The following is a 24,190-nucleotide window of genomic DNA, read 5'->3' as shown; positions in this document are numbered from 1 at the left end:
GAAGACAATGGAAAGCAGTTGTTCACCCTGGAACAGCACCAGAGATGTGGGTGCAAAGCTGGCTGTGCTCTCCTGCAGCACCCTGAGCAGAAACAAAGGGGCTGCTCCCATGTAACAGCCTCGGGATCCGGGTGTTTCTGTGAGGAAACTGGACCAGGAGAACCAAACCCCACGGATGCTGATGCTTAGTTGGGTTTCATGAATTGCCATTCAATTCCTGAATTTGTAAGAATATCTATTTTTAGTTCACACTGATTTTGCTTTCTAAAAGCCAGTCAGTTAATCCTTGTTTCTAAACCAAAGCCTGGGTGGCACAGGCCAGGGAAGGCACCTGAGGGGCTCACACACACGCTGCATCTTCCAAAGGCCGGTGACACTCCCAGGAAACTGCCTGGCTCCAGCTTCAGGGGGGCAGGACACCTGCATGGGCAGGGAAGCTGAGTGCTATGGGGATGGACAGAAGACCTAGGGGGTCCATGGGGTGCTGGTGGGTATGAACCACCCTGGCAAATCCTCCCTTGCAGCTGAGCTGTGTTGGGAAGGGGATGAGGTTCCCGTGGAGCGACCTGCCACCCTGCCCATCGATGCGGGACCACCACGGGATGGGCCATTACTGGGCTTTCCCATAGGAATTGGGAAAGCCCCCGAGGATATCATGTCCCAGAGGAACTGCCTCTGAAGGAGCCCACAAGCCACTCCATCTCCCTCCTCTCACACTCACATCGAAGCAGTCCCGGAGGAGCGCCAGGGCCGGGCTGTGGGGCCGTGCCCAGCCGCAAGCCCTGCGCCACGGGTCGCTCCGGCCCTCATCCCTCTGCATCCATCAGTCACCTTTTATTTGACACTTTGATTATGTGACCACCAAAGACCTGTCGTGGCCCTGCTCCATCCCCAAGGACAGCTGGTCCTGCTCCGCGATGGCCCTTCCCTGGTGCACTGCGGTAGCGGCGCTGGCTACTTCTGAACACATCTTGACATGGTGCAGGAAACGAGGGTGTTTCCAGCAAGATCTGGTATCAGTGTTAAGCTGTACAGGCTGCAAACCTTTGCCTGGTGACCAGGCTGAATGCCATACAAAGCAACCACGTTTTGAGCCATGCAGGAGACCTACAGCAACTGAGAGGTACCTGAGGGACCGACACCTCGGCGGTCACTCAGGGATTTTCCACTGACATCTTTACATCTTGTTCAGCTCTCAGCAGAGCAGGAGTGAGGATTTAAACCCGATTCTGGCAAGTTGGAGACCCTTCTGGGCTAATTATCTATCACCAGGGTCCCAGAGCCAGCATCACACACAGTCCATGTACGGCCACGAGCACCCAAGAGAAAAAGAGGAGAGCAAGAAGGCAACCCCCAGCTTCACCATGGCTCAGCTGACAGTCCCCAGCCAGCAGCTGTTCTTTCTCCCACTCCTCCACCAACGCCTCGCGACCGGTCCAGACACATACCTTGTACAGTTAAGTGCACCTGCATCGTTCTAGGAGTGTGCTGAGTCTGCACAGAACAAGTGTAGGGACCGTCATCCGTCACGTCCACGTCCTGTATCTGCAGGCTGTACTCCCTCCTGTTCGCTGTGGCGATGGAGACTCGGGGATCCACTGACCACTTATCGTTTCCAGCAAAAATAATACTCGACCGGTTCAGCCAGGCACCTTTGGAAGCTCCATCTTCCAAGTAACACCTGGAAAAAGGGTGAGACTGTAAGTATGAAAACGTGGGAGCTGCTCAATGCCATCGTTAGACTGAACACACTGCAGGACATATGTATATATAGCATATTGGAGTTGAACCTTAAACCAGGGGTTATTCCCAACTCTTTGTGCCTATCTCACAAGCACACCAGGAACATGACAGCGTTCTCCTGCATCATCCTTCCTTTCTGATGCTCCTGCTGTGAGAGGGCGCTGGAGCAGCAGGTTCACAGTCTCTGTCACACCCAGTGACCGCTGGAGCAGCCCGGAAGGGTCGGGAGCAGGCACGGTTCCCTGTGCACAGGCAGCATCCCTTCCCCAAGGCACAAGAAGCTTCTGCTTGCTGAGTTAAGGGACCAAGAGACTTTTTCCACCAAAAACTATAATGACACTGTAGAACACCAGTATTTGTTCCTTTCAAAAGGTTATTAGAGTTGTTGTTGCAAATCCAACTCAAGGCATCATGCTCAGAGCAGGCACGGAGCTTCCCTGCTGACACCAGCAATGCAACACAGAGCCCAGCCCTGCCAATCCTGAAAACACCGTGGGTACAGCGGTGACTCCAACAAATGTGATTTTCTTATTATGCCATATTTTGGCTTTTTTAACAATTATTATTGGAATAATAACTAAAAACAGTGCTCTTGGGGGTGTAACAGTCACCTAACCGGAGCTCGGGCAATGTTGCCAGCCCTGCCACCAGAAGCAGATGTACCCCAGGCAGATTCCTTCCCTCCTTAATTCTAGTTCAAAAATACTCCTTCACAAAGCAAAGGCTTTGGGCTATTTTAAATGAGAAACGAGTGCAGCTGGAGAACGAAACCCCCACGTGTATCTGAGGAGTCTGGCAGCAAAGAAAAAGAAGACCAAGGGGGGGAACCTTATTAATGGTTATCAACGTCTGAAGTATGGGATGCAGGGGAAATGGGCAGCCCCTTTTCAGTGTCTGTGGGGACAGGACAAGGGGCAATGGCTGCAAGTTGGAGCACAGGGAGTTCCCCCCCAATCTGGGGAAGAACTTCTTCCCAGTGAGGGTGAGGGAGCCCTGGGACAGGCTGCCCAGGGGGTGTGGAGTCTCCTTCTCTGGAGAGATCCCAGCCCCGTCTGGACACCGCCCTGTGTGCCCTGTCCTAGGGACCCTGCTTGGGCAGGGGGTTGGACCCCATGGGCTCTGGAGGTCCCTCCCAGCCCCTGTGATTCTGTGATTCTACGATTTCAATCTCTGGGGTTTGAATGTGGAGACTGTGAGGGCACTGCAAGCTGAACGCGCCGGCCCCGCGACCGGCCTGAAACTCATCAGCTGAGAAACCCAAAGAACAAGGTGTATTGCCAAATCTAATTTGTCCTCCGCTCCACCATCTGCAGACCCAAGCCCCAGTCCCAGCATTAAAGGTCACTGTTAATTGAAAACCTTTTCTGTGGCTGTGCAACCGAAAACCAGGCGCCCAGGCGGAACAGGAGTACAACCTCTCCCCAGGTAATCAGGCTCCACGCTGTGCTGCTGCTGTCAATATTTCGTGCTGCACATGAGGAAACACTCACAATTTCTCTCAAAAACAGCTCTCCATCTCGAGATGCTCACTGGCTCACTGGGATGAGAACGGGGCTGGGACCATTAAATGTCACCAACAGGTCTCAAGAGCACCATGGTGGTGAGCGCGGCTCCTACAGCTCGGTGGAAGGAGCAGCAAGGAGCTGGTGAGCATCCCTGATGGTCCTTAGCAGAGGGAGGAGGTTTGCTGGGGCTGGGTCCCTGCATCAGTGAGCAGGTGGTGGGGCTCCCAAACCTCAGATGGGCAGAGTGGTGGCCAGGGGGTCAGGAGAGGGTGTGAGGTCACACCGGAGCTGAGGAACGTGTGTCACTGCTGGAGCCAAAGGAGCAGCCACACAGCAGCACCCAGGACAGCAGGATAACAACGGTCCTGGGGGATGCTCAAGCTTTTAATGGCTTTGGAGTAGCCACCCAACTTCCCTGTCACCTGGAAAGAGGGGAGTGATGCCGGTGTCAGGGGGTGAGCAGGAGAGAGCAAGGACACTGCTCACCACTCTGCCACCCCGCTGGCATTCTGACTCGGTGCTGATGCTCAGACAGCGCAGCCTTTACCCCCCCTCACAGCACAGGCACAGCAGCTCAGAGAGGCTCTGCTGAACATCAGCCCAACGAGGGGTTCATGAGCCGTCAGGACAGCGTGTGGCAGCACCACACCAGCACAGAGAGCAAAGTGACAGGGAGAAAACCAGCAGGCACCAGTGGAGCGCAGGCTGTGCCAAGGATGGGAATGCCAGGGCAGCACAAGCACCAGAGGTGCTGTGAGCACTACCTGGCCATGGACAAGGAGTGTCTGGGATGAGGAAGACCAGGAGGGCTGGAGATCACAGAATCATAGAATGGCATGGGTTGGAAGGGACCCCAAGGGTCCCAGAGCTCCAACCCCCTGCCACAGGCAGGGACACCAACCTCCAGGCCTGGAGCTACACAAGGTTGCCCAGGGCCCCAGCCAACCTGGCCTTGAACACCCCCAGGGATGGGGCACCCACCCCCTCTCTGGGCAGCCCCTTCCAGCCCCTCACCACTCTCTCTGCAAAGAACTTCCCCCTAATATCTAATTTAAACCTTCCTTCCTTTAGTTTTAACCCATCACCCCTTGTCCTGCCATTGTCAGGGGATGGGAGATGAGACCTGAGCAGAAGGAAATGGTGATAGACTGGGAGGGGAACCAGGACTGGGAGAAGGGTGTCTGGGAGGAACGGCCAGCAAGGAGCATCCCTCTGGGCAGCCGAGGAGCGAGGGGCTGTGAGGACAGAGACAGCACCAGAAGGGCTCCACGAGCTGAGGGCAAACAGGGAGCCTGCCTGCAGTGAGGTTAAGGGTGTTTAACCAGGGCTCAAAGCCCAACCGAGCCCCACACTGTCCATAAGGAACATGGGAAAGGGCAGAGCAGCTGGAGGACCTGAGCGCAGAGAAGAACCTCGGTGGACGCACGTTTCAGAGCACGAAGCCCCCAGTCCAGGAGCACAGGGGGAATTGCTTAAACTCTCTCAAAGTGATGCTGAGAAATCACAACTGTGTTTTCTATGCTTAAGGAAACACAGAGAGTGAATCAGGCAAATTTCAGGCTAACCACCGTGCCCACAATAGAACTCAAGGCTTTGAAAGAACTTTAAAAGTTGAAGGAAGGTAACACAAAGTGCTGCAGACTAATGGGACAGTTTTGTTTGATAAAGAGGTTTTTTAGATGGAGGAAACCTGACAGAGGAGGAGAATGAAGCAGATCTCATCCCTTTGAAAGCCCATTAAAATAGCACAGCTCTGGAGGCTGGTGGCTGGGAGGACACGGCGATCGCGCGGCTCAAGCACACGGTGCATTGTTTGAGGGGAAAAAGGACATTCCCTCCGGGCAGAAGAAGCTGGAAGCATCAGGCTGGAATCCTTCAGATACTGATCATGAGAACAGCTATGGGTTCATTTAATTAATGAACTCCACAGGAAACCTGAAAGGCTTCTGACAGAAGCTGCATCGCAATGCGGGACAAAAGCCCAGCGCTCATCCAGCAGCGAACTGGGATGCTGGGGGGGGGATGTGTCCCTGTGAGGCTGGAGAGCAGCAGATGCCTGTGAATCCCTCAGCAGGAGCTGAGGGGGGGCTGGTCCCATTCCCAGAAGGAAGGAGCCACTTTCAAAGTCACATGGGTGTTTTCAAAGTGATTCTGATGAACAGAGGCAGAGAAACCTCAGATTCAGGGGTGGTTTCTGCTTCGTGCTTCTTCTCTACCGGTATTTCTGCAGCAGCCGGGTACAGCCCATTACAAACAAGCACTGTAAGAGTGACAGAGCCCTGGGACAGGCTGCCCAGGGGGTGTGGAGTCTCCTTCTCTGGAGAGATTCCAGCCCCGTCCGGACACCGCCCTGTGTGCCCTGTCCTAGGGACCCTGCTTGGGCAGGGGGTTGGACCCCACGGGCTCTGGGGGTCCCTCCCAACCCCTGTGATTCTGTGTTCTTCCCCACATTGGGAGGGAACTCCCTGTGCTCCAACTTGAGCCCATCGCCCTTGTCCTGTCCCCACAGACACTGAGCAGAGGCTGCCCATGGCCCCTGTGTTTACTGCCCATCTCCTGCCCAGCCCCGCAGCGGGTCCTGCAATGCAACCTGAACAATCCCTGTGTAGGGCCAATTACTCCCAGACGTTAATGACGACCCCGCAGCACAATTAAAGAAAGAATAATAATCATTACATCAAAGCGACTTTTGCTCCTTTTACCTCTGCGTTGCTGGGAGAAGTATTGATTAAACTGGGGCTGAGCTCAGGAGATAATTCTTCCCATTTTAAACTTGGGAGATTGGAAAAAAGAACAATTTATTTTTTAACTGATGATTGTAATCAGAAATTCTCCACTCAACAGGCATAAAAAGTAGATTTTAATGTTAACTGCCATGTATGGCTGAAGGTGTTTTATTACTTTTCTGACCATTATTAATGGGGATGATCTTCTGTAATTTGTGAGTACAGGAAAATACAGACTCACCCAGCTCCCTTAAAGTTTTTAATCCTCTCTTTTGGTTACCTCCCACTTCCTGAGCTCTCTAGTCCATTATTTCCCCATAATTAAAACATAGACCTATTAATCTTTCTAACAAACAGTTCCTCTTGGCTGCTTAATTAAAACTACAGACGGCTGATCACCTTTCCAGGAGCAGCCAGGGTTGGAGCTCCCACCCCGCTGCCCTCGACACAAACAGGATGGATGGGCACATCCCCTCTTACCCCATCCCACCAAGGCCTGACAGTGCCCAGCTCCATCCAGCCCCACACACACCCACGGGGTTACAGCTGGATGCCAAACCCTCGTCAGTCAGGCACTGGTGTAAACTAGTGAGGTCACCTCTACCCACTCAGCTGCTGAGTACAAACCACCTCCAACAGGGAGAAAGAAAAGAGCATCCCTGGGGGGTGCTCGGGGTGCTGCCCAGAGCTGGGCCAACCCCACCTCTCCCTTCTCCTGGCAGAGCTCAGACACCGGCTGCCTCTGCTCTGGGGATTTCTTAATAGACATCCAGGTTTTACCTCTCACTTGTTCCTCCTGAATGGGCTTTTTCCACTCAGGAGGCTTAATGAAAAAACATTCTTTCCCAGGGAAAACAAGCTGGATTTCAGGAATTCCTGATAGTATCACAGAGTCACAGAGCTGTAGGGGTTGGAAGGGACCTCCAGAGCCCATGGGGTCCAACCCCCTGCCCAAGCAGGGTCCCTAGGACAGGTCAGGGCTGGAATCTCTCCAGAGAAGGAGACTCCACACCCCCTGGGCAGCCTGTCCCAGGGCTCCCTCACCCTCACTGGGGAGAAGTTCTTCCCCACATTGGGGGGGAACTCCCTGTGCTCCAACTTGAGCCCATCGCCCCTTGTCCTGTCCCCACAGACACTGAGAAGGGGCTGCCCATGGCCCCCTGTGTCCCACCCTTCAGCTATTTACAAACATTAACAAGGTCCCCCCTTAGTCTTCTTCCCTCCAGGCTGAACAGATCCACCCCCCGAGCAGCCCAAGAGCCGCGGGGGGAGATAAGCCTGTGCCGGGCCCTTGGTCGGGTGGGTACTGACCCGGGACTCTCCTCTGAGGGGCAGCCCCAGCCCTGCCAGAAGTGTCTCTCCAGGTTGGTTTAAGTAAAATAACAGAGCTAATGACAGAAGCAAAGCTACCTGGAGAGGGGTAATTCATCACCGAGTGCTTCACGCCATTATCTTACACACATACAGTGTAGTAATCACTTGAAGGAGTGATAACACATAATTGTATGCTGCTCATCAATTATAGGTGAATGGGAGGTTCAGCTAATGAGTGCCAAATCGCGGCTCAGGAGCCGCGGTGATTACGGGAGATGTGGTGAGGAATGCATTTGTTATTGGGGCATTACAAATCTTTTTATAGCAGAGATGGGAAGTTTATAAATAAATAACCAGCCACAGAGGCACCCACATGTCTACCCGAGGCAGAGACGTTATTACCAACAGCTTAACCAGCCTCTTGCACTGAAACATCCTCAAGGCTGGGGAAAACAAAGTGAAACAAAGGAAGGCACAGCCCCCCCTCCAGACACCTGCACAGCTGCACCCCTGGGCTCGCACACGCCGCTTCTGCCATCGCTTGTGGGAGACACATTCCTGGGGTATTCTCAGTGGGAAACCAGACTTATCCATCGTTTCTCATGGAAAAGCACACCCCCAAGAAGTCACGGCAAGCATCATGTGCCTCTGCAGTGAGGAACCACCTACAACTACCTGAAGGGAGGGTGCAGAGAGGTGGGCGATGGTCTCTGCAGCCAGGGGACAGGAGATGGGACAAGGGGCGATGGGCTCAAGCTGTGCCAGCACCACAGCTAGTTGTGTGGCAGTCCTTCAGCCCTTCACTGCAGCGACTCTTTGGGAGACATGAGAATGGCCTCTTTATTTCAGAGGGGGAGAACAGCCTATGGACGGAGCGGCGCTGGCTGATGGGCACGGATTTGGCACGCAGACAGCTCAGCTTGTGGCTGCCAGCAATGACCAGATTTTTGGCCGAGCCTCACAGCTGCTTTCTCCACAGTACCACGACTGATACATCATTAATACCACTAGTAGACATCTCCCTGGGGCAGGCTGTCCCAGCAGCACAGCACTGGGGAGGGCCCAGGGGGGCCAACACCATCCTTCCCACGCGGTGACTTCTCCTCACAACGCTGCTGACACGGTGCCAGCCCAGCAGGAAAAGGAGCTGCACCCTGGGAAAAGACCTCGCAGCTCAGGAAGGGCTGCTGCTGGGCTGAGCTTACGGCTTGAATGGGCTGTAAAACCCCCCGGAGCCTTCCAGGGAGCGAGACCTGCCTGTCTCCACTGAGGCACAGAGGGGCTGCTCCCCGGCGGCTCTGGGCTGCGTGGAGCCCTTCCCATCCTCGCTACGCACTGAGGTCTCACGTGCTCTGTGAGGGCAACTAACAGAACACTGCAGACAGCCCCTCCAAGGTGTCCTGCGTTTGCCAGGTCCCTCTGGGTGGTCCTGGCCTCTGTGCCAGTGGTGAAGTGAGGGGAAGGCAGGCACAGGACGCAGAGCAGCACGCCGACGAGTTTCAGGTATTCCCAGTTCATTTCCTGCACCCTGGATTTCCCTGGTTGCAGGACACACCCTGGATCCCTCAGGCTGAAGATCTGGGTAAGCCTCACCATGCAAGCAATGGGAGGGATTCAAATGCAGCGTTGGCTTTTAGGGTGGCCAGTCACAACGGAAAGGCTTCCCACAGCCTGGGAGACAACACACCTCGGGTCCTGCTCACAGGCTGCTGAGCTGTCTAGTTTCTGTCAAGGGAAACCGTGTCTCATCCAGAACAGTCTCTTCCTGTGCTTAACACAGTGGTGCAGCTGCAAGGGCAGTGCAGTGTGCTCCATCCACCCCAGCTACAGCAGTGCTTTCTGTACCCTGGGGCTGGGATGGAGAGATGTGGCCATAGGTAAGCTGTCCCTGACCCACGTGGGCAGCACAGGAGGGATAACAGCAGTGGGAAGCTCTGCACCACCACAAATAAGCCAAAAGAGTGAGAACTGTGGATGTCTTTTAAACCAGACCGGGTCTGGGACATGAATGGGTCGCTATAAACCTGAGAGGGCACCTTAAATACATTCCTCACCCTCACACGGTGTGCCCAGGCTTGTCACTCCAGTCCCAGGGCTAACAGGATGAACCCCTCTCTGAGCCCCTCAGAAGCCTGTTCTGGCTTCTCACGCTGTATTTCCACTTGACTCACTCACTGTGAAGAGAAACGTTACCGGAGGAATTCAGGTTTTTCCAGGAGGCAGCCAAGGAAGTCAATTACTGAGCAAACCCACCACCTCCACTCCAGTGGTGCTCTTTATCTCCCTGCAGCAGACACCCGCATGCGTGCCTGCGTAATCCAGCCTGAAGAACATGGCCCACGACCATTATGCACCGTTACTGCGGGATAATCACAGCTATTGACTCCAGCACGCTGATTCTCCTGCTCACATCTCCCTCCACACTGTGGAGCTGGTCCTAGAGCACACCCACCGAAGGAACACGGAGCCAAGTGCTGGCTCCTCACTGCTGCTGTGGGTTTGTGCTTGTAACAGGGGAGGAACCGAGTGGAAACCACCTCGTGTCCCACTGGCGATGAGGAGAGCAGCACAACCCTGCGCTCCCCATGTCAGCACACCCCATCAGCACGTGTGGCCAGCACACACCACAGGCAATCACATCACCCAGACCACAAGCACATCCCCTCTCGAAATGGTGATGCAGCACAGAGCAAACCCCTGGATGTGAATGCCAATCCCTGTCCCACGGGGGCTGTTCCCTGCTCCTGCTCTAACCCCAAACCCCAGCCAAGTCCAGAGAGGCCGACACCACACTGCCCCGAGGTCCTGCACGTGGGACAACCAGGCTGGCCTCACTCTTCTGCCCGGAGGGAGGGAGCAGAAGATGCCTCCTGCCCTCCTGTGCTCCGGCTGGAGTCACCCACAGCCCTGCCTACGGGACAGACCCACCATCCGAAGGTGATGCTGCCCGATGCCCAGGTGCAGAACCAGGCCCGTGGGTTGATGCCTGTCTTACAGGTTTAATTAGTGACCCCCAAGTCAATGCCTGGAGCTGTGGGACAGCCCAGCTCGGAAGGGACCTCAGGACATCACCTGGCCCAACCTCTCCTGGGGAAGGGGGGCGAGGGGAGTCTTCATCTGACCTCAGAGGAACTGCACTGCAGGGACATCAAACGTGCCCTTCCCTGGGGGCAGGACATGGCATTTCTCAGCACAGGCTGTAGCTGGCACCTGTGCACACAGAGGTAGCTGGCACGAGAGGAATGCTGACAGATGAAGAGCCTCCCAAACACACGTTCCCTGACGACCCATACTGGGTGATCTTCACCGTCACCGGGAAGTCCCTCTGTGCCATTTGCATCCCTGCCTGACTCCACCTGGCAGGACTGACATGGCAGAGGCTGACATGGCATCTGCATCACCCTCAAACAAGCACTTTAACAGCAACAACCAGCAGGAATTCCTTTTTTCTTGTCCCTTCTTGCCTTCTCTTTGAGAACCCCCCTCTCCAGCCTTCTTATTCACACCCCAAATACGCTGTCTGTTCATTTTACTTGAAGATCAAGGCCGCAGAGGTAACCCCACAGCTCCCAGCACACCTCTGGACCCCCATCCCCAGCACCCACAGGACAGCCAGGCTGCCCCAACCAGAGATGGACCCCGAGCCTCTCCAGGCAGCCCAGCACCGCTGACTCGGGCTTTGCCTGGCACAAGGGAGCAGCAGATGGCTGGGGTCAGGGTGCAGGGGAGGGCCAGGCAGGCTGCGAGGGGATTTTGTGTCTGCAAAGCCTCCTGCCCTCCAACCTGGCCAGGGCCAGCTGGTTTGGACATCTGGGAGGGGAAAAGGAAGGGAAAGGGAATACTGCTCTGGAATGGACTGTGCATTAGCTTAGCAATTCCACCCACATGCAGAAAGGCTTCTATTAATCAGTTTTATTTAAACTAATGGCAGAAATATTCTTCCTTCAATTCCCTGAGCCCAGCAAGCATCAGTCAGCAAGCACAGCCTGTCACACCCGGGTGTGCACAGAGATGGGTGCTGAATGCAGGGGGGGTCAGCCCTGCAGAGCATAAAACAGATACTTTGGGGTTTTTCTTTGTTTTCTTTAAATTAGACATAACTGGGAAGAATCCAGCCTGAGTCTCAGAGGGAACCTGCAGTCTGAGCACTTGGAAAGGGGGGAAATCAAACACAGAGCCAACCAAGCCCCAACCCTGAGCGTGATTCGGGCAGAAACAACTGAACATCCAGGTGGAACCTCAACCCCCTTCGCTAGGAGTGACCCCGTTCCCAACAGCCACATCTCCCTGAGCACCAACACACCTCTCCTACCCCCTCCCCAACAAACACTCCGAGTGCTGCTTCCCAGAGCTTGGAGAGGTTCCAGCTGCTCACCCACTCCCAGCACTCTACGAGTGCTGGTGCTGAGAGCACCAGGAATCAGTGAAGGTTTTTAAGCCGCTCTCCCAAGAGCTGCTGGAACGCTGTCGGTCTAGGAGCTGGGATGCTCGGAAGACGTTTGCTCTACATCCCTCTGGTATTTAAAACACCCAAACAGTCGAGCTGGGCCATAAATAGCCTGAATCAGAATGAGGATATTAATCTCTGAGAGCCACATACAACTGAGATTAATCAGCTTGTCTCTCATAAGCGATATCTGCGACTCCCGCACAGAGAAACACCTCCATAAATAACAGGCACGGGCATCCACCTCTCCTCCACAGCCTGAGATCACATCTTCATCACCCAGAGTTTAAACTGCTGCTTCTTTCTGAACACAGCTAGGAGAACGTCAATAATTCTGTCTGATTTACAGCACAGGAGAGGTAATTAACTGAAATTTATTGGCTTATTAAGAAAGCGTGTGAAGGGAAAAGGGGGTGTGGGGAGGTCTGTGCTGCTGCCCTGGCAGCGGGGCACCTGAGCGAGCTTTGAACTGTGGCAGTGGCTGTGCCAGGCATGGCAGGGCTCACAGAATCCCAGAATCACAGGGTTGGCAAAGCCCTTTAAGCCCATGGAGTCCAACCGTCCCTGTCCTGTGCTGCCCCAGCTCCCTGAGCACCTCATCTCCCCTCTGTTAAACACCCCCAGGGCTGGGGACTCAGCCCCCTCCCTGGGCAGCCTGTGCCACAGCCCCACAGCTCTGCCAGGGAAGAACTTTGCCCTCCCAGCTGAGCTGAACCCAGCATCTAATCTGTCTCCCTGGGGAGAATCATCCCTGCTCTGGGAGGGGTGAGTCTGGGGGTGCCCAGCTCCAGGCTGACCTGCCACTGCCACCTAAGTCGGCCACCCAAAAGCTGCCCCAGGTATGGGCACACCTGAGTGGGACTGAAGGCCTGGGGAGTCACCCCTGGGCGCTGCACTCGACTCCCTGCCTAAAGGGGTAAGAAAACCTGAGGCAAAGAGCCTGACCCCCGTTACTGCCCCGTACACGAGGTATTTTCATCGGGCCACAGGCATCTTGAGGACCGTCCTCTGCAAGACACTCGGCATGTCTCAGACATCTAAACCTCTACTCACCTCTGGGATGATCAGGGGAGATCTGCAATGAGGCCTGTGGGGGAGGCTCTATCCATGACGTGATCAATATTCTATAAGATCTGATCAATCCCAGAGCTCAACCCTGCCAGTCTCTGAGCTCGACTGCTCCAGGCAAGAACACAAGCCAGCCCCAGTCCCCAGAGCCCTGGGGCAGGGCCAGGGAGGAGCCCCTGGGGAAACACCAACAGGAAAACAAGAGGGAGAGACCAAAAACGTGGAAAGAGGCTGGGCTGCCCCTCAGGGATGCCACGCTAGTATCTGCTGGGACTGGCGGGAGGTGCAGGGGAGGGCTTGGTCCAGACAAGGACCATCCCCATCCCCATCCCCATCCCCATCCCTCCCTTAGCATCCATCACCATCTCTCCCTTGGCATCTCTCTGCTTTCACTCTCCATCCCCCTCGCCTGCCGGGTGTAGGAGGGGAGGGAAGTGTAGGTGTTGACGGGGCGCTGGCACGCGCTGACCATAAATTTACACATACCATGGGGATAAAACCAAGGGCCTGACTGCAGAGATCTGCATTACCAGTTTAAAGGGACAGCATCACTTGCAAAAGGAGTGAGGAAGGGATCCTCACAGGTTTTTACAGCGGGCACGTTTGGCCTCTGCCAGGAGACGACACAGAATTTGCGTACATAATTGCCCATAAATTGGCTATTTCAGAGCACCGTAAAACATAACGACCTTGCTTTTACCTGTTCCACACACTCAGCTCCAACGGGCTCCCCTGAAAGCCCCCTGTTTATACTCAGGGAAGAATATGACTTAATTATTTCCAGTCCTTCTAATACCAGCTCTGTTTGTGTGGCCAGAAGCGTGTTTACGGCCGTGCGAGTGCCGGGGATAATGAAGGGCTGCCTCCTGCACCACCACAGATGCCTGATTGCATATTTATCTGTAATGGACATTTCAGTGAAATGACCCCATAATTTGCCTGCCCAGGCTCATCGCTGTATCACATGTTAATTGCTGCAGTGAGCTGAAAATAGATCTTAAAATACGACGTAGGTGGTTGGCCCCAGGGACAGAGGAACGCGGGGTCTGGGCTGTGGTGCTAGGGCAGAAGAAGGGACAGAAAGCAAAAGCAGCAGCAGACAAGTGTGGGAGGGTGGGGAAAGGCAAAGCTGGAGCTATGGGGGAGCTGAGCTGCCTCATCCATCTGCTAAGTGCTGGCTGCTGTCTCAAGGCTGAGCGGGACCGGCCATGCACCTGGCCATCCCTGCACGGGAGCGCGGGGACTCCCCGGCACGGCTGCGGAGCACGGTGCCAGGAGGAAGAGAAACACCCTGTGTCCATGTATCAGGATGGGAGAGCCTGGAGAACACAGCATCCCCAGCTATCATCCCCAAGCCTGCTTGCTGTGCTGCCCAGGACCGAGCAGGGATGCTGGGACATGCGGTCACCCACACCCAGCAGCGGCCAAACCTCACCAGCCAGGCAGCTCCCAGCACCCACAGCGTCAGCAACAGCCACATTTACAGCAGCATCTTTCTGGCTGAGAGTGACAGATAAACACCTGAGCCTCCCTGCAACCTGCTCCTGGCACTTGCTCAGCAGCAGAGCCCATGGATAGATGCCCAGAGAGGGGGTGGGTGCCCCATCCCTGGGGGTGTTCAAGGCCAGGTTGGCTGGGGCCCTGGGCAACCTTGTGTAGCTCCAGGCCTGGAGGTTGGTGTCCCTGCCTGTGGCAGGGGGTTGGAGCTCTGGGACCCTTGGGGTCCCTTCCAACCCAGACCAGGCTGGGATTCTATGATTCTCGCCTCCCAGTTGACACCAGTTCCATTACTGCAGCCACTGGCACCACTCCTCAGGACACTGCTCTGTGCCAGCACAATGAAGGCACCAACGAACCAGCACCAAAAGCCCAATGGAGATTTGCAGCCTGACTGTTCCTTCACCAACACTCCCCCCGACTCCTGGAGCAGCCTCATCTTAATCCTGCTCATATCTGTTGTCCAGAAATTTAATTTCTTCTACTTCTTTAGTCATGTGTCAACACATCTAAAATTCCTGTAATATTAATTCCCTTCCCTGGATGACCTTGTCAATCTTAATTACAGCTCAGGGTAGGCAAACAGAGTCGAGCTGCCCCATTGTTCAGTGCGCTGCCGGAGCACGCGCCGCACTGCTGATGCGCCCAAGCGCTCTACCTGCTGTGGCACACTGTGCAGGCAGCCACCTGAGCTCCCAAACACACTCATTTGTTTGGATTTCAACCTATAAAACACAGAATAATGCATTTCTGAGACTCCAGGTGCCCTTGGCAAATAATGAAAACTGCAATTCAGCGAGTTCCGAAACGGCATCGGAGCATCGACAGCGTCTGTCTGCGGGACGTGTACGAGCACCACACTCCTTCCCTGGACTGCCACAAAGCTTCCCTTCCTCCTGTCCCCCATTCCACAGTGCCAGGAGTGTCCACATGCTCCTCCAAACAGGAGTATTCACCCACTCCTCCAAACAGGAGCCTCCACCCACTCCTTGGGAACAGGAGCGTCCACCCACGCCTCCAAAGAGGAGCCTCCACCAACTGCTGGCGAACAGGAGCATCCACCTGCTCCTCCAAACAGGAGTATCTACCCGCTCCTTGGGAACAGGAGCATCTACTCACTCCTCCTAACAGGAGTACCCACCTGCTCCTTGGGAACAGGAGTGTCTACTCACTCCTCCTAACAGGAGTATCCACCTGCTCCTCAGGAACAGGAGTATCCATCCACTCCTCCGAACAGGAGCACCCACCTGCTCCTCGCCAACTAACCGCCCTTCAAAGCCAAAGGGAGGACCCACTTCACTGCTGCCTGGAGGTTTCTGCAGAGAACACACGGTTTTGGCCTCATCCCCCTTCTCTCTCACATGGCAACAGAGGATCCAGTAAAACAAACCTATTCTCCCATGTCCCTTTTGCTGCAGAGGACACATCCCATCTCACACCTAATCCCTGCTTCCCACTGCAGCACCAAGTGTAACTCCATGATGCCTTCAAAGCGACTCCATCCCCAGCCAGCACCTGGGACTATAAAGATCCAAGGAATCCTTGATCAACAATATGGAGTGACCAAGGAATGGGAATCACCAGAATAATGCATTACAGTGCTCAGACATGGTGCAGAGCACAGACACTCATCAGAGACAAGGAGAAAGTGGACAGGACTGGATGGGATGGGATGGGATGGGATGGGATGGGATGGGATGGGATGGGATGGGATGGGATGGGAAGGGAAGGGGTGGAGTGGGACGAAGCAGATCCATATAGAAAGGACAAAATATGAACAAATCAGAGAAGCCATTTCCAAAAATACAGTAGCATTTTTACAGCACTTAGCTATTACCTACATTTTAATTGTCCTACTTTAATCAAAGAGCGATTATAATCCATTGTCACTATCAAATCGTGTGCTCCAGAAGTGGCACGTGAGTCCACCAAGGATCCTCATGATCCTGACCCAGACAAGACAAGACCAGCTTGGCACTGGTGCTGTGAACATGCCATCAGACACTAGCCTGGGTCCCCTGTGGAGACCCCCCCCTTCGCTCCTGTACCCCCAGCACCGACCAACAGGGCCGGCAGTTCCTGCGGCACTCTGAGCTCTCCAGGCTCCACTGTCCCCACACTTCTGGGAGCCCAGCTGAGGACGTGACAAATCTCACTCTTAAGTACCCGACACGAGCTCCCTGACAGCAACACGCAGCTACTGAGTGGATCCCCAGGCAGAGGGAATTCATCAGACTTCAGAGCTCCCACTGGCTCAGGACCTACAGCTCCCGGGGGACGGAGGCTCCACAGGGAACGGGGCAGCGGGTGCTGCTGACCTGAAGATCTTCTGCAGCACTCAGAACCTGCAGTAAATACTGTGCAGCTGCAAACACATGACACAGGCTAACCAGGGGCATTAGAGAAGCACCAGTGAGGGTCCTGTGTTTCCAAGATCCAAGCGCACGGAGCTGGTGTGTCTGGCAGGGGCCACGCCACAAAGGTTCTGTCACTCCAAAGACTCTGGGTCTGAGGGGAGGGTCCTATACAAACTGTATTTTCCTAATGCTGACAGGAAAGGGTGGCTAGGGCTCCTCCATCTAACCTTCACAAAGTCCCTCCAAAGAGCAGAAGGGCCTGTCCCTGAATGCCAGTATTCCCAAAAAATGAAGGGAAAAAAGATGTCTTAGTGAAAGCTTCCCTCAGGCAGCTTCAAGTGGAGACTTAACAAGTGATGAGGCTGAATTTCCTATGTACTGCCACGCCAGTAGTTCTTAAGGATTTGGTTGGAAACCAGGCTCTCACTCCCCTTCAAATCCTGGGATATGGCAGGGGTGGGAAGCACGTTCCCTCAGCAGTTAACTGCCTCCCACATGGATGGAAACCAAATGAACCATCGTCCAGGTAAACTCTTCCTGCCTGTCACAAAGGCTGGTGTTGAAAGTGACTGGAAAGATCAGCATCCCTGAGGTGAGAATCTATTTCCTATGTGTAATTAAATGGTATTTAGATGTGAAGCCTGATTCCCTTCCTCACTGAGCACCAAGGAAGCTACGAGAGAAAACAGAAATTAGCTAATTATTCATAGAGAAGGGGAAGAAATAGGGCTTTTTATTGTCTTGACCAAGCTTAAGCTGAAGCTGAAAACACACATTCTACTGAAAACATGAAAACATTTCTCAAGGAACAGAAATAATGGGGAAAGTTTTCAAATTCCAAAGGAAAGGAAGTCAGGATAATTGCATCTGTGGGCAGCCAGCTAGTGCTTAGGAAAATGGAAATTAATGAGATACCATTGACTACACCTGGCCAAATAAAACCAGGATGAAGGAGTTCCCAAAGGTTCCCAAAGCAAAAAGGGTCACAGGCTGTGACAGTCATGAGGACTCTGCCTTAGCATCAGTTCATGGCTTGTTTAATGCCTCTTTGGATGTGACACCAAACAGGCTCCTGAAGTTACAAAGTGGCTTAAGAAATGCTGCTTAGAGGCAAAAAAGCTCTTTCCCTGCCCTGAATTTTTAAGTGATTTAGTATTTCAGAGTTATGTGGCATCATCCCCATCTCAGTACCTCACTTCACCACAGGACTCAGTTACAGGTGGTTTGGTTTCCAGACTGCTGAGCTGCCTGGGGCCAAGCGCTGGCTCCAGCTCCTCCTGGGTCCGGGCAACAACTCCCAGAAGGGATTTGTCCTTCCCCTCCCCACCCGAGGGGCAGCTGCTGTGCAACCAGAAAACCCCAGTTCCCCCACTGCCAAATTAATTCCAACCAGTTCAGTTCCTCCACCGTCCCCAGGATGCTGCCAAGCCCTGGAGAGCAGCCTGGCCCAGCCCCAGGCACCCACCAGCAGCTCCTGGTGTCAGCTTGTCCTGCCCAGCAAACAAAATCACCTTGGATTACCTGAGGCAGCGGTTCCCAAGCTGCCAGTGCCACCCCAGCACTAATACTGATGATCACCCTTCGGACTGCGGGCAGTGCTGGGGCCAGGTGTGCTCTGCCAGAGCCAAACTCCTGCTTTCAACAGGGTAAGTAAAAATGTTTGTCCTCTGAAGCAAACAAGCTGCTACCAGCTTTACCCACGAGCCAATTAACTGGCTGGTGTTTTCCCCTGGGTGAGCTCCCAGCCAGTCAATACCCACAGAATACAGACCGAGGGAGCCCCGGCACTGCCCAGCCCCGGTGCTGGCAGAACGTCTCCCTGGGGGCTGTTCCATAACAAACACGTCTCTCCAGGAGCAGGGTAAGGGATCGTGTGGGGTACAGCGGTGCTTGGAGGCCAAACTCCCACAACCAGAGATTTGCTCGCTCCTTCCCTGGCTTCCCAAGCCCCATCCGTCTGCGCGGCTGACAGGACTGGCTCTACACCACAGCAGCTGCTCTGCTCTGACTAGTGCAATATTGATTTTTACAACAAGCTCTGTAAATATCAATATTTTTGTACTTGGAGCAGACGAGAAGCAGCACAGTGAAATGTACCCTGCCAACCAAACATGCCGGGTCAGTCTGGAGAGAGCCAAGACGAGTTTAATGAGAAAGGAAAACAGACAGGAAGAAAAGGAGCTTGGAAATAGAAAATAAACCGTGGAGGACGAGGCAAGAGCTTGAGTGAAGTAGAGGAAAGGTAGGCAGAGGAGCTGCAAACACCCTCTGGGGGCATGCCAAGCCACAAAGAGAATTAAGAGGGAAAACAGAGCAGCCAGCCCTGGGGACAGCCCGGAGAGCTGCCAGCTCGGGGGCAGTCGCTGCTGATCATTTTCTGATCATTTTCATTAAATGCTATTTGCCTACTTGCCTAAGACAAAGTGTGTATGTTGCTCTCACTCAGCAATGTTTTGTGGGAAGAAAGGGAAGGAATTGAACCTGTGTGTTATTTATTTCACAGTCACCCTTGTTCCAATGGACACAGAGTCATCAGCTCCCTAAACCTGGCCCTGTGTGGGCTGCCCTGGAAGGCAACTGGCCTGTGGCTCACTGCAAAACGTGCACATTTACCAGGCCAGCCCAGGAGCTGGAGCCTGTGGTTGAGCTGATTCTCAGAATCCCAGAACCCCAGACTGGTCTGGGCAGGAAGGGACCAGCCCCATCCAGCCCGGCCTTGAGCTCTGCCAGGGATCCCGGGGCAGCCCCAGCTTCTCTGGGCACCCTGTGCCAGGGTCTCCCCTCTCCCCAGGAAGGATTTCTGCCCCCCAGCCCCTCTCCATCCCCCTCCTGCAGCTGGAGGCCATTGCCCTGGGCCTGGCCCTCCCTGCCCTGGGCACCAGCCCCTCTCCAGCTCTCCTGGAGCCCCTCGAGGGATGGGAAGGGGCTGGGAGCTCTCCCCAGCAGCAGCCTTCCCTTCTCTGGGCTGAGCCAGCCCAGCTTTCCCAGCCTGGCTCCAGAGCAGAGGGGCTCCAGCCCTCCCATCATCTCCATGGCCCTCAAAGGCCCTTCATGACCTCGGGTTGGCCAAGTACTTTGCAGGGGGGATCGAGATGTTCCAGGATCTCCGGAACCTCTCAGAGCCAGGAGGTGCTGCACCACGGCTGTGCCACGCCAGGCTCAGCGTGTCCCTGCAGCCCAGAGGCCTGTCCCGCCCAGCGCGTGTCCCTGGCTCTGCGCTCAGAGCCCAGCAACCCAAGAGGGCACAGGCACATCCCTGCGGGCAGGCTGCCTGCCAGGGGGCCAGGCTGAGGAGCACAATTACAAGACCTGAGAACATTTTTACCATCTTTCCTCATGTCTCTCCTCATCCACAGTTTCAATCCCTCCTTCTCACAGGATGCAGCAGAAAGCTCCTGGCAGAGCCGGATTGACGGCTCCTCCCCGATGCCCAACAGCAGCCGCGCCAGGGAGCGCGGCAGGGCAGAGCAGGGGGGCCTGTGACACAGCATCCTGCCCCTGTGCTCGGCACCTGGCTCAGGGTTCCAGGGAGGCTGCTCATGACACGCCCCATGACCTCGTAAGGCAGGGGCAGCAGGCTGGGGAGTGCCGAATTCCCAGGGTTTCCTGTCAGTCTGTACCAGGCCGCAGACCCGAGCGGGTCTGTCGGGCCCGACTGCGCCTGAGGCGACACCAGCGAACAGCACCTCTCCCTGCTGCCCGCCCCGCGGCCTCTGCGACCCGGGTTCTACAGCTGCTGGCAACCAGCTGCCACAAAATCAACGGTTCGTGGGGTTTTCCCCCCACAGCCTAGAATTACCCCTGTCCTGTGGCACAGGGCTGACTTAAATGAAGAACTAAGGTCCTTCCAGTTAGGCACGAGCTGTTCTTCACGCCTTCCTGGCAAACCACTGCTCCAGGAGGCCCTTCCCAGCGCTCCCTCACGCTGATGCTGATGCTCTGTCTTTCCTCCTTTGCTTTTAGAGTAATTCTTAATGTTCCAAAACCGACAGGGCTTTAAGAGCTCTTAAAAATACAACAGCCCTCCAATGTGAAGTGAAAAGACAAAAAGCCTTTGGACAAGAAAGCCTCTTTGGACCAGGCAGGGCAACATTACACCTGCCAGTAGCTCTGTCCTGTAGTAATTGAAACCTTTTTTCCACCTACCTCACACATACTTGAAATAAAATACTCAAATACCCCCAGTGTCTACAAAAGGGTAAATTCAGCCGAGAAACAGAAGGGATTTCATTTTCCTAATGCTCTCTGGCACTTGCTGCTGTCCAGCTACATTAGCCTGGAAAAATGTTTCCAGCTTTCTCAGCCCCTGAGTATGTGCCAAACCAAATGGGAATTGATAATTCCCAGTAAATAAGCCCTGCACACGAAGTCCCTGAGGAACGAGGGATGCGTAACAGGAGCAGGTGATACGTTTTAAACGCCCAGAAGCACAACACAGTCCCCCAAAGCATTATGTATGTTCCATTAGGGAAAAAAATAAGCTTTTTAGGTAAATTCTTGACAAGACATAACCTTAATAGCTTGAGCTTTCTTTTTTTCCTGTGCTACATATGATTTTGACAGAGAAAAATAGAGGGCATTTCAGACACATTATGCATTTTGACATTAAGTAACTAGCAATTAGCTGAAGTACATAATTGCATCTTAATGCAGCAAAGGAGAAACTAACAAAGATGACTGCGGGAAAGTGTTATAAAACCAGGGGGTGGTGACAGGTAAAGCAAAGAACCAAACCGAAGGAAAACAAACCAAAAAAACCCCAGAGAGGCACCGAAATCCCCAGTGCTGGGCTGAAACCTGAGGCAGTGAAGATCCCCAAAGCCTGCATTCCTCCCTCAGCCAAAACATGCCCAGAGATGGGCTCCCTGCACACACACACAGAGCTCTGAAACCATCCGTGCCACCGAGAGCATCACTCAGCTAGGAGAACCCCCACTGTTTCTAGCTGCTCACTGTTGTACACAGCTTGTTCCCAGGAAGTTTCCTATGAAAATAGAGGTGTTTGGGAGAAAAAGAGCCACAGGATGCCAGTCAGGTTTGGGAAATCAGGGGCACTGGAATCCCAGAGCCAGGCTGGGTTCACACGGATGAGTTACACGGCAGCAGCGCAGCTCCTGCCTGCCCAGTGAAGGCTTCACAAACCCAGGTGGAAGGTGTCAAGCCAGGGAGGGAAGTTCTGCTCTAGTTTAACCCATTGCCCCTCATTCCCACCCTTACAAACAGTCCTGCCCAGCTTCTCTGTGGGTCCTTCAGGGATGGGAAGGGGCTCAGAGCTCTCCCCAGCAGCAGCCTTCTCTTCTCCGCGCTGAGCCAGCCCAGCTCTCCCAGCCTGGCTCCAGAGCAGAGGGGCTCCAGCCCTCCCATCATCTCTGGGGCTCCTGGAGACTGGCTGCCATTGTCCTGGGCACCCCTGAGCTGGAGGCAGGGCTGTGGGGGGGTCTGTGTCCCAGAGCAGAGGGGCAGAATCCCCCTGTCCCAGCCCTGCTGGTGCCACTGCTGTGGGTGCAGCCAGGACATGGGGGGCTTTCGGCTGCCAGCCCACAGTGCCGGGTCAGGCTGAGTTTGTCCAGTATCAACAGCTCAAACCAAAGTAAAATAAGAAGTTACCCCCACCATAACCATCACATTACTCTCACCAGGCACCTCACCACGCTCACCTCTTCCTGCCTCCAAGTCCCCACCGCTCACACCACAAACACAACACACAAAGCCCACGTGGGATTCTGGCAATCAGAACCCTCATCTCTTTCTACATTTCAGGTTGATGAATTTCTTCCTGCAGGAACAGCCCCATAACTCCCAGTATCCAACTCCACAGAGGGAGGCAGAGGGTTAGTGAACACAGTTAACCCAAAACATCCCCACTACAGTACTGCTGGAAGGGCAGCGTAAGGCAGGCACAGCCCTTCATGGGCTTGGCACAGGGCACAGAACACACAAAGACATCTACCTGTTGCTATCTCAACAACTTCTTTGTTATTAACCATCTCCTTACAGGACCAGCCAGCACATCTACCCACTGGGTCACATTTCACCACCCCAACGCTGCAGAATTTACCAACATTAGCCCAAATCAAAGCTACTTAGCACCTTCCCTATGAAGAGAGGGTAAGGAAGCTGGGATGGTTCCCATCCCTGGGGGTGTTCAAGGCCAGGTTGGCTGGGGCCCTGGGCAACCTTATGTAGCTCCAGGCCTGGAGGTTGGTGTCCCTGCCTGTGGCAGGTGGTTGGAGCTCTGGGACCCTTGGGGTCCCTTCCAACCCAGACCAGGCTGGGATTCTGTGATTCTACTTGTTACTCAGTATTATTCCATCCCAAAGGCCCATGATGGGAGTGTTGCTTTGTTGGGTATATTGAAGACAAATCCCTCTGAAGCTCTTGTGGCTTTTCAGAACTGAAGGGCAGGTTGGAAAGGTAAGAGAACAACAGAGATCCTCACAGTGAGGAGCAGCACAGCGCTGGAGCAGCACGGTGGTGCCCGTACTGAGCTGGGTCTGCAGAGCATCCCCAGCCAGGTACGTGCACATCCACACCCCAAACTGGGGAGGAACAAGCCCTCCACAGCAGACACCAGGTCAAGCATTAGCTTTACAAAAGCTGCACCCTTTAGGCTGAAAGTATGATGTGAACATTTGCCAGCATCTCAGCTCTCATTTCTGGCGTAATTATTCTGTGTTAGGAAAGATGCTAATTTGAATGTCCATTTGGAGCACTGATCAAATTGATGCCACTGCTGGAATTCAATTATCTTCTTAGGCTTTCAGCACTGCAACCTAAGGCAACGTGTGTGTCTAACACAACAGCAGCATTTGTTTATGTGCTGAGATAATAAGATTATAAGTGACAAGAAAGTGACTATTTTTTTAAAATACTTCCTTAAATGGGTCCTGTTTGCTGAATGCATTTTCCAGGGACATCAGAGCATCCTGCACACCTCTGCCCCAGCTTCCCACCACCCAGACCAGCAGCAGAAGGGACAATAAGCCTGTATCCTGGGCACAGTGTGGTGAGAGCCACAGAAACACCCACTGTGAGATGTGGGTGGCACAGTGAGATATTAAACATCATGAGGGACACAACGATTAATGAAGATTAATCCCCCCCCCTGCCAATAGCACAGCCCAGCCTAGACCATGGGAAAGGAGCTGAGTGCTGGGAAGGGCCCAGCCAAGGACCCCATGGTGCAGGGGGAGGCTGCAGCAGAGCAGAGGGGTCCCTGCTCCAAACGGGGCCCAGGAGGGGATGGGGAGCTCAGCATGGGGAGAGGCTCCTGTCATCCCCCGCTGAGGCCTGAGCCGTGGGGTGCAGGTCCTGAGTGAGCCTCTGATGGCAGGTCCGAGGGTGCCTCAACCCCTGTGCTCTGCACACCAGTGTCCACAGAAACCACAGAACCACCAGATGTGTTGGGTGGGCAGGGACCTTCCAAGGCCACCCAGTCCCACCCTGCAGCGAGCAGGGACACCTTGAACTGGAGCAGGTCGCTCAGAGCTTCATCCAGCCTGACCTGGAATGTCTTCAGCCTCTCCCCCTGGG

At 54.3% G+C, this 24,190-nt stretch overlaps 1 protein-coding gene across 1 annotated transcript in view; it reads right to left on the bottom strand.

The window, feature by feature from the left end:
* The window catches only part of NEGR1 (neuronal growth regulator 1), a gene marked incomplete at its 3' end in the record, with an annotated part of 199,670 nt that overhangs the window by 112,870 nt on the left and 62,610 nt on the right, over positions 1-24,190 (bottom strand). Inside the window, exon 2 of the mRNA XM_084266054.1 lies at positions 1,449-1,681. Coding sequence (XP_084122180.1) covers positions 1,449-1,681 — 233 coding nt within the window. The remainder of the gene's footprint in view (positions 1-1,448; positions 1,682-24,190) is intronic.

This window comes from Gallinula chloropus (genome assembly GCF_964237585.1).
Source record: "Gallinula chloropus genome assembly, chromosome: 6".
Classification (NCBI taxonomy): domain Eukaryota; kingdom Metazoa; phylum Chordata; class Aves; order Gruiformes; family Rallidae; genus Gallinula; species Gallinula chloropus.
The sequence above is the reverse complement of the archived record's forward strand: the minus strand, read 5'-3'. Positions and strand labels throughout refer to the sequence as shown.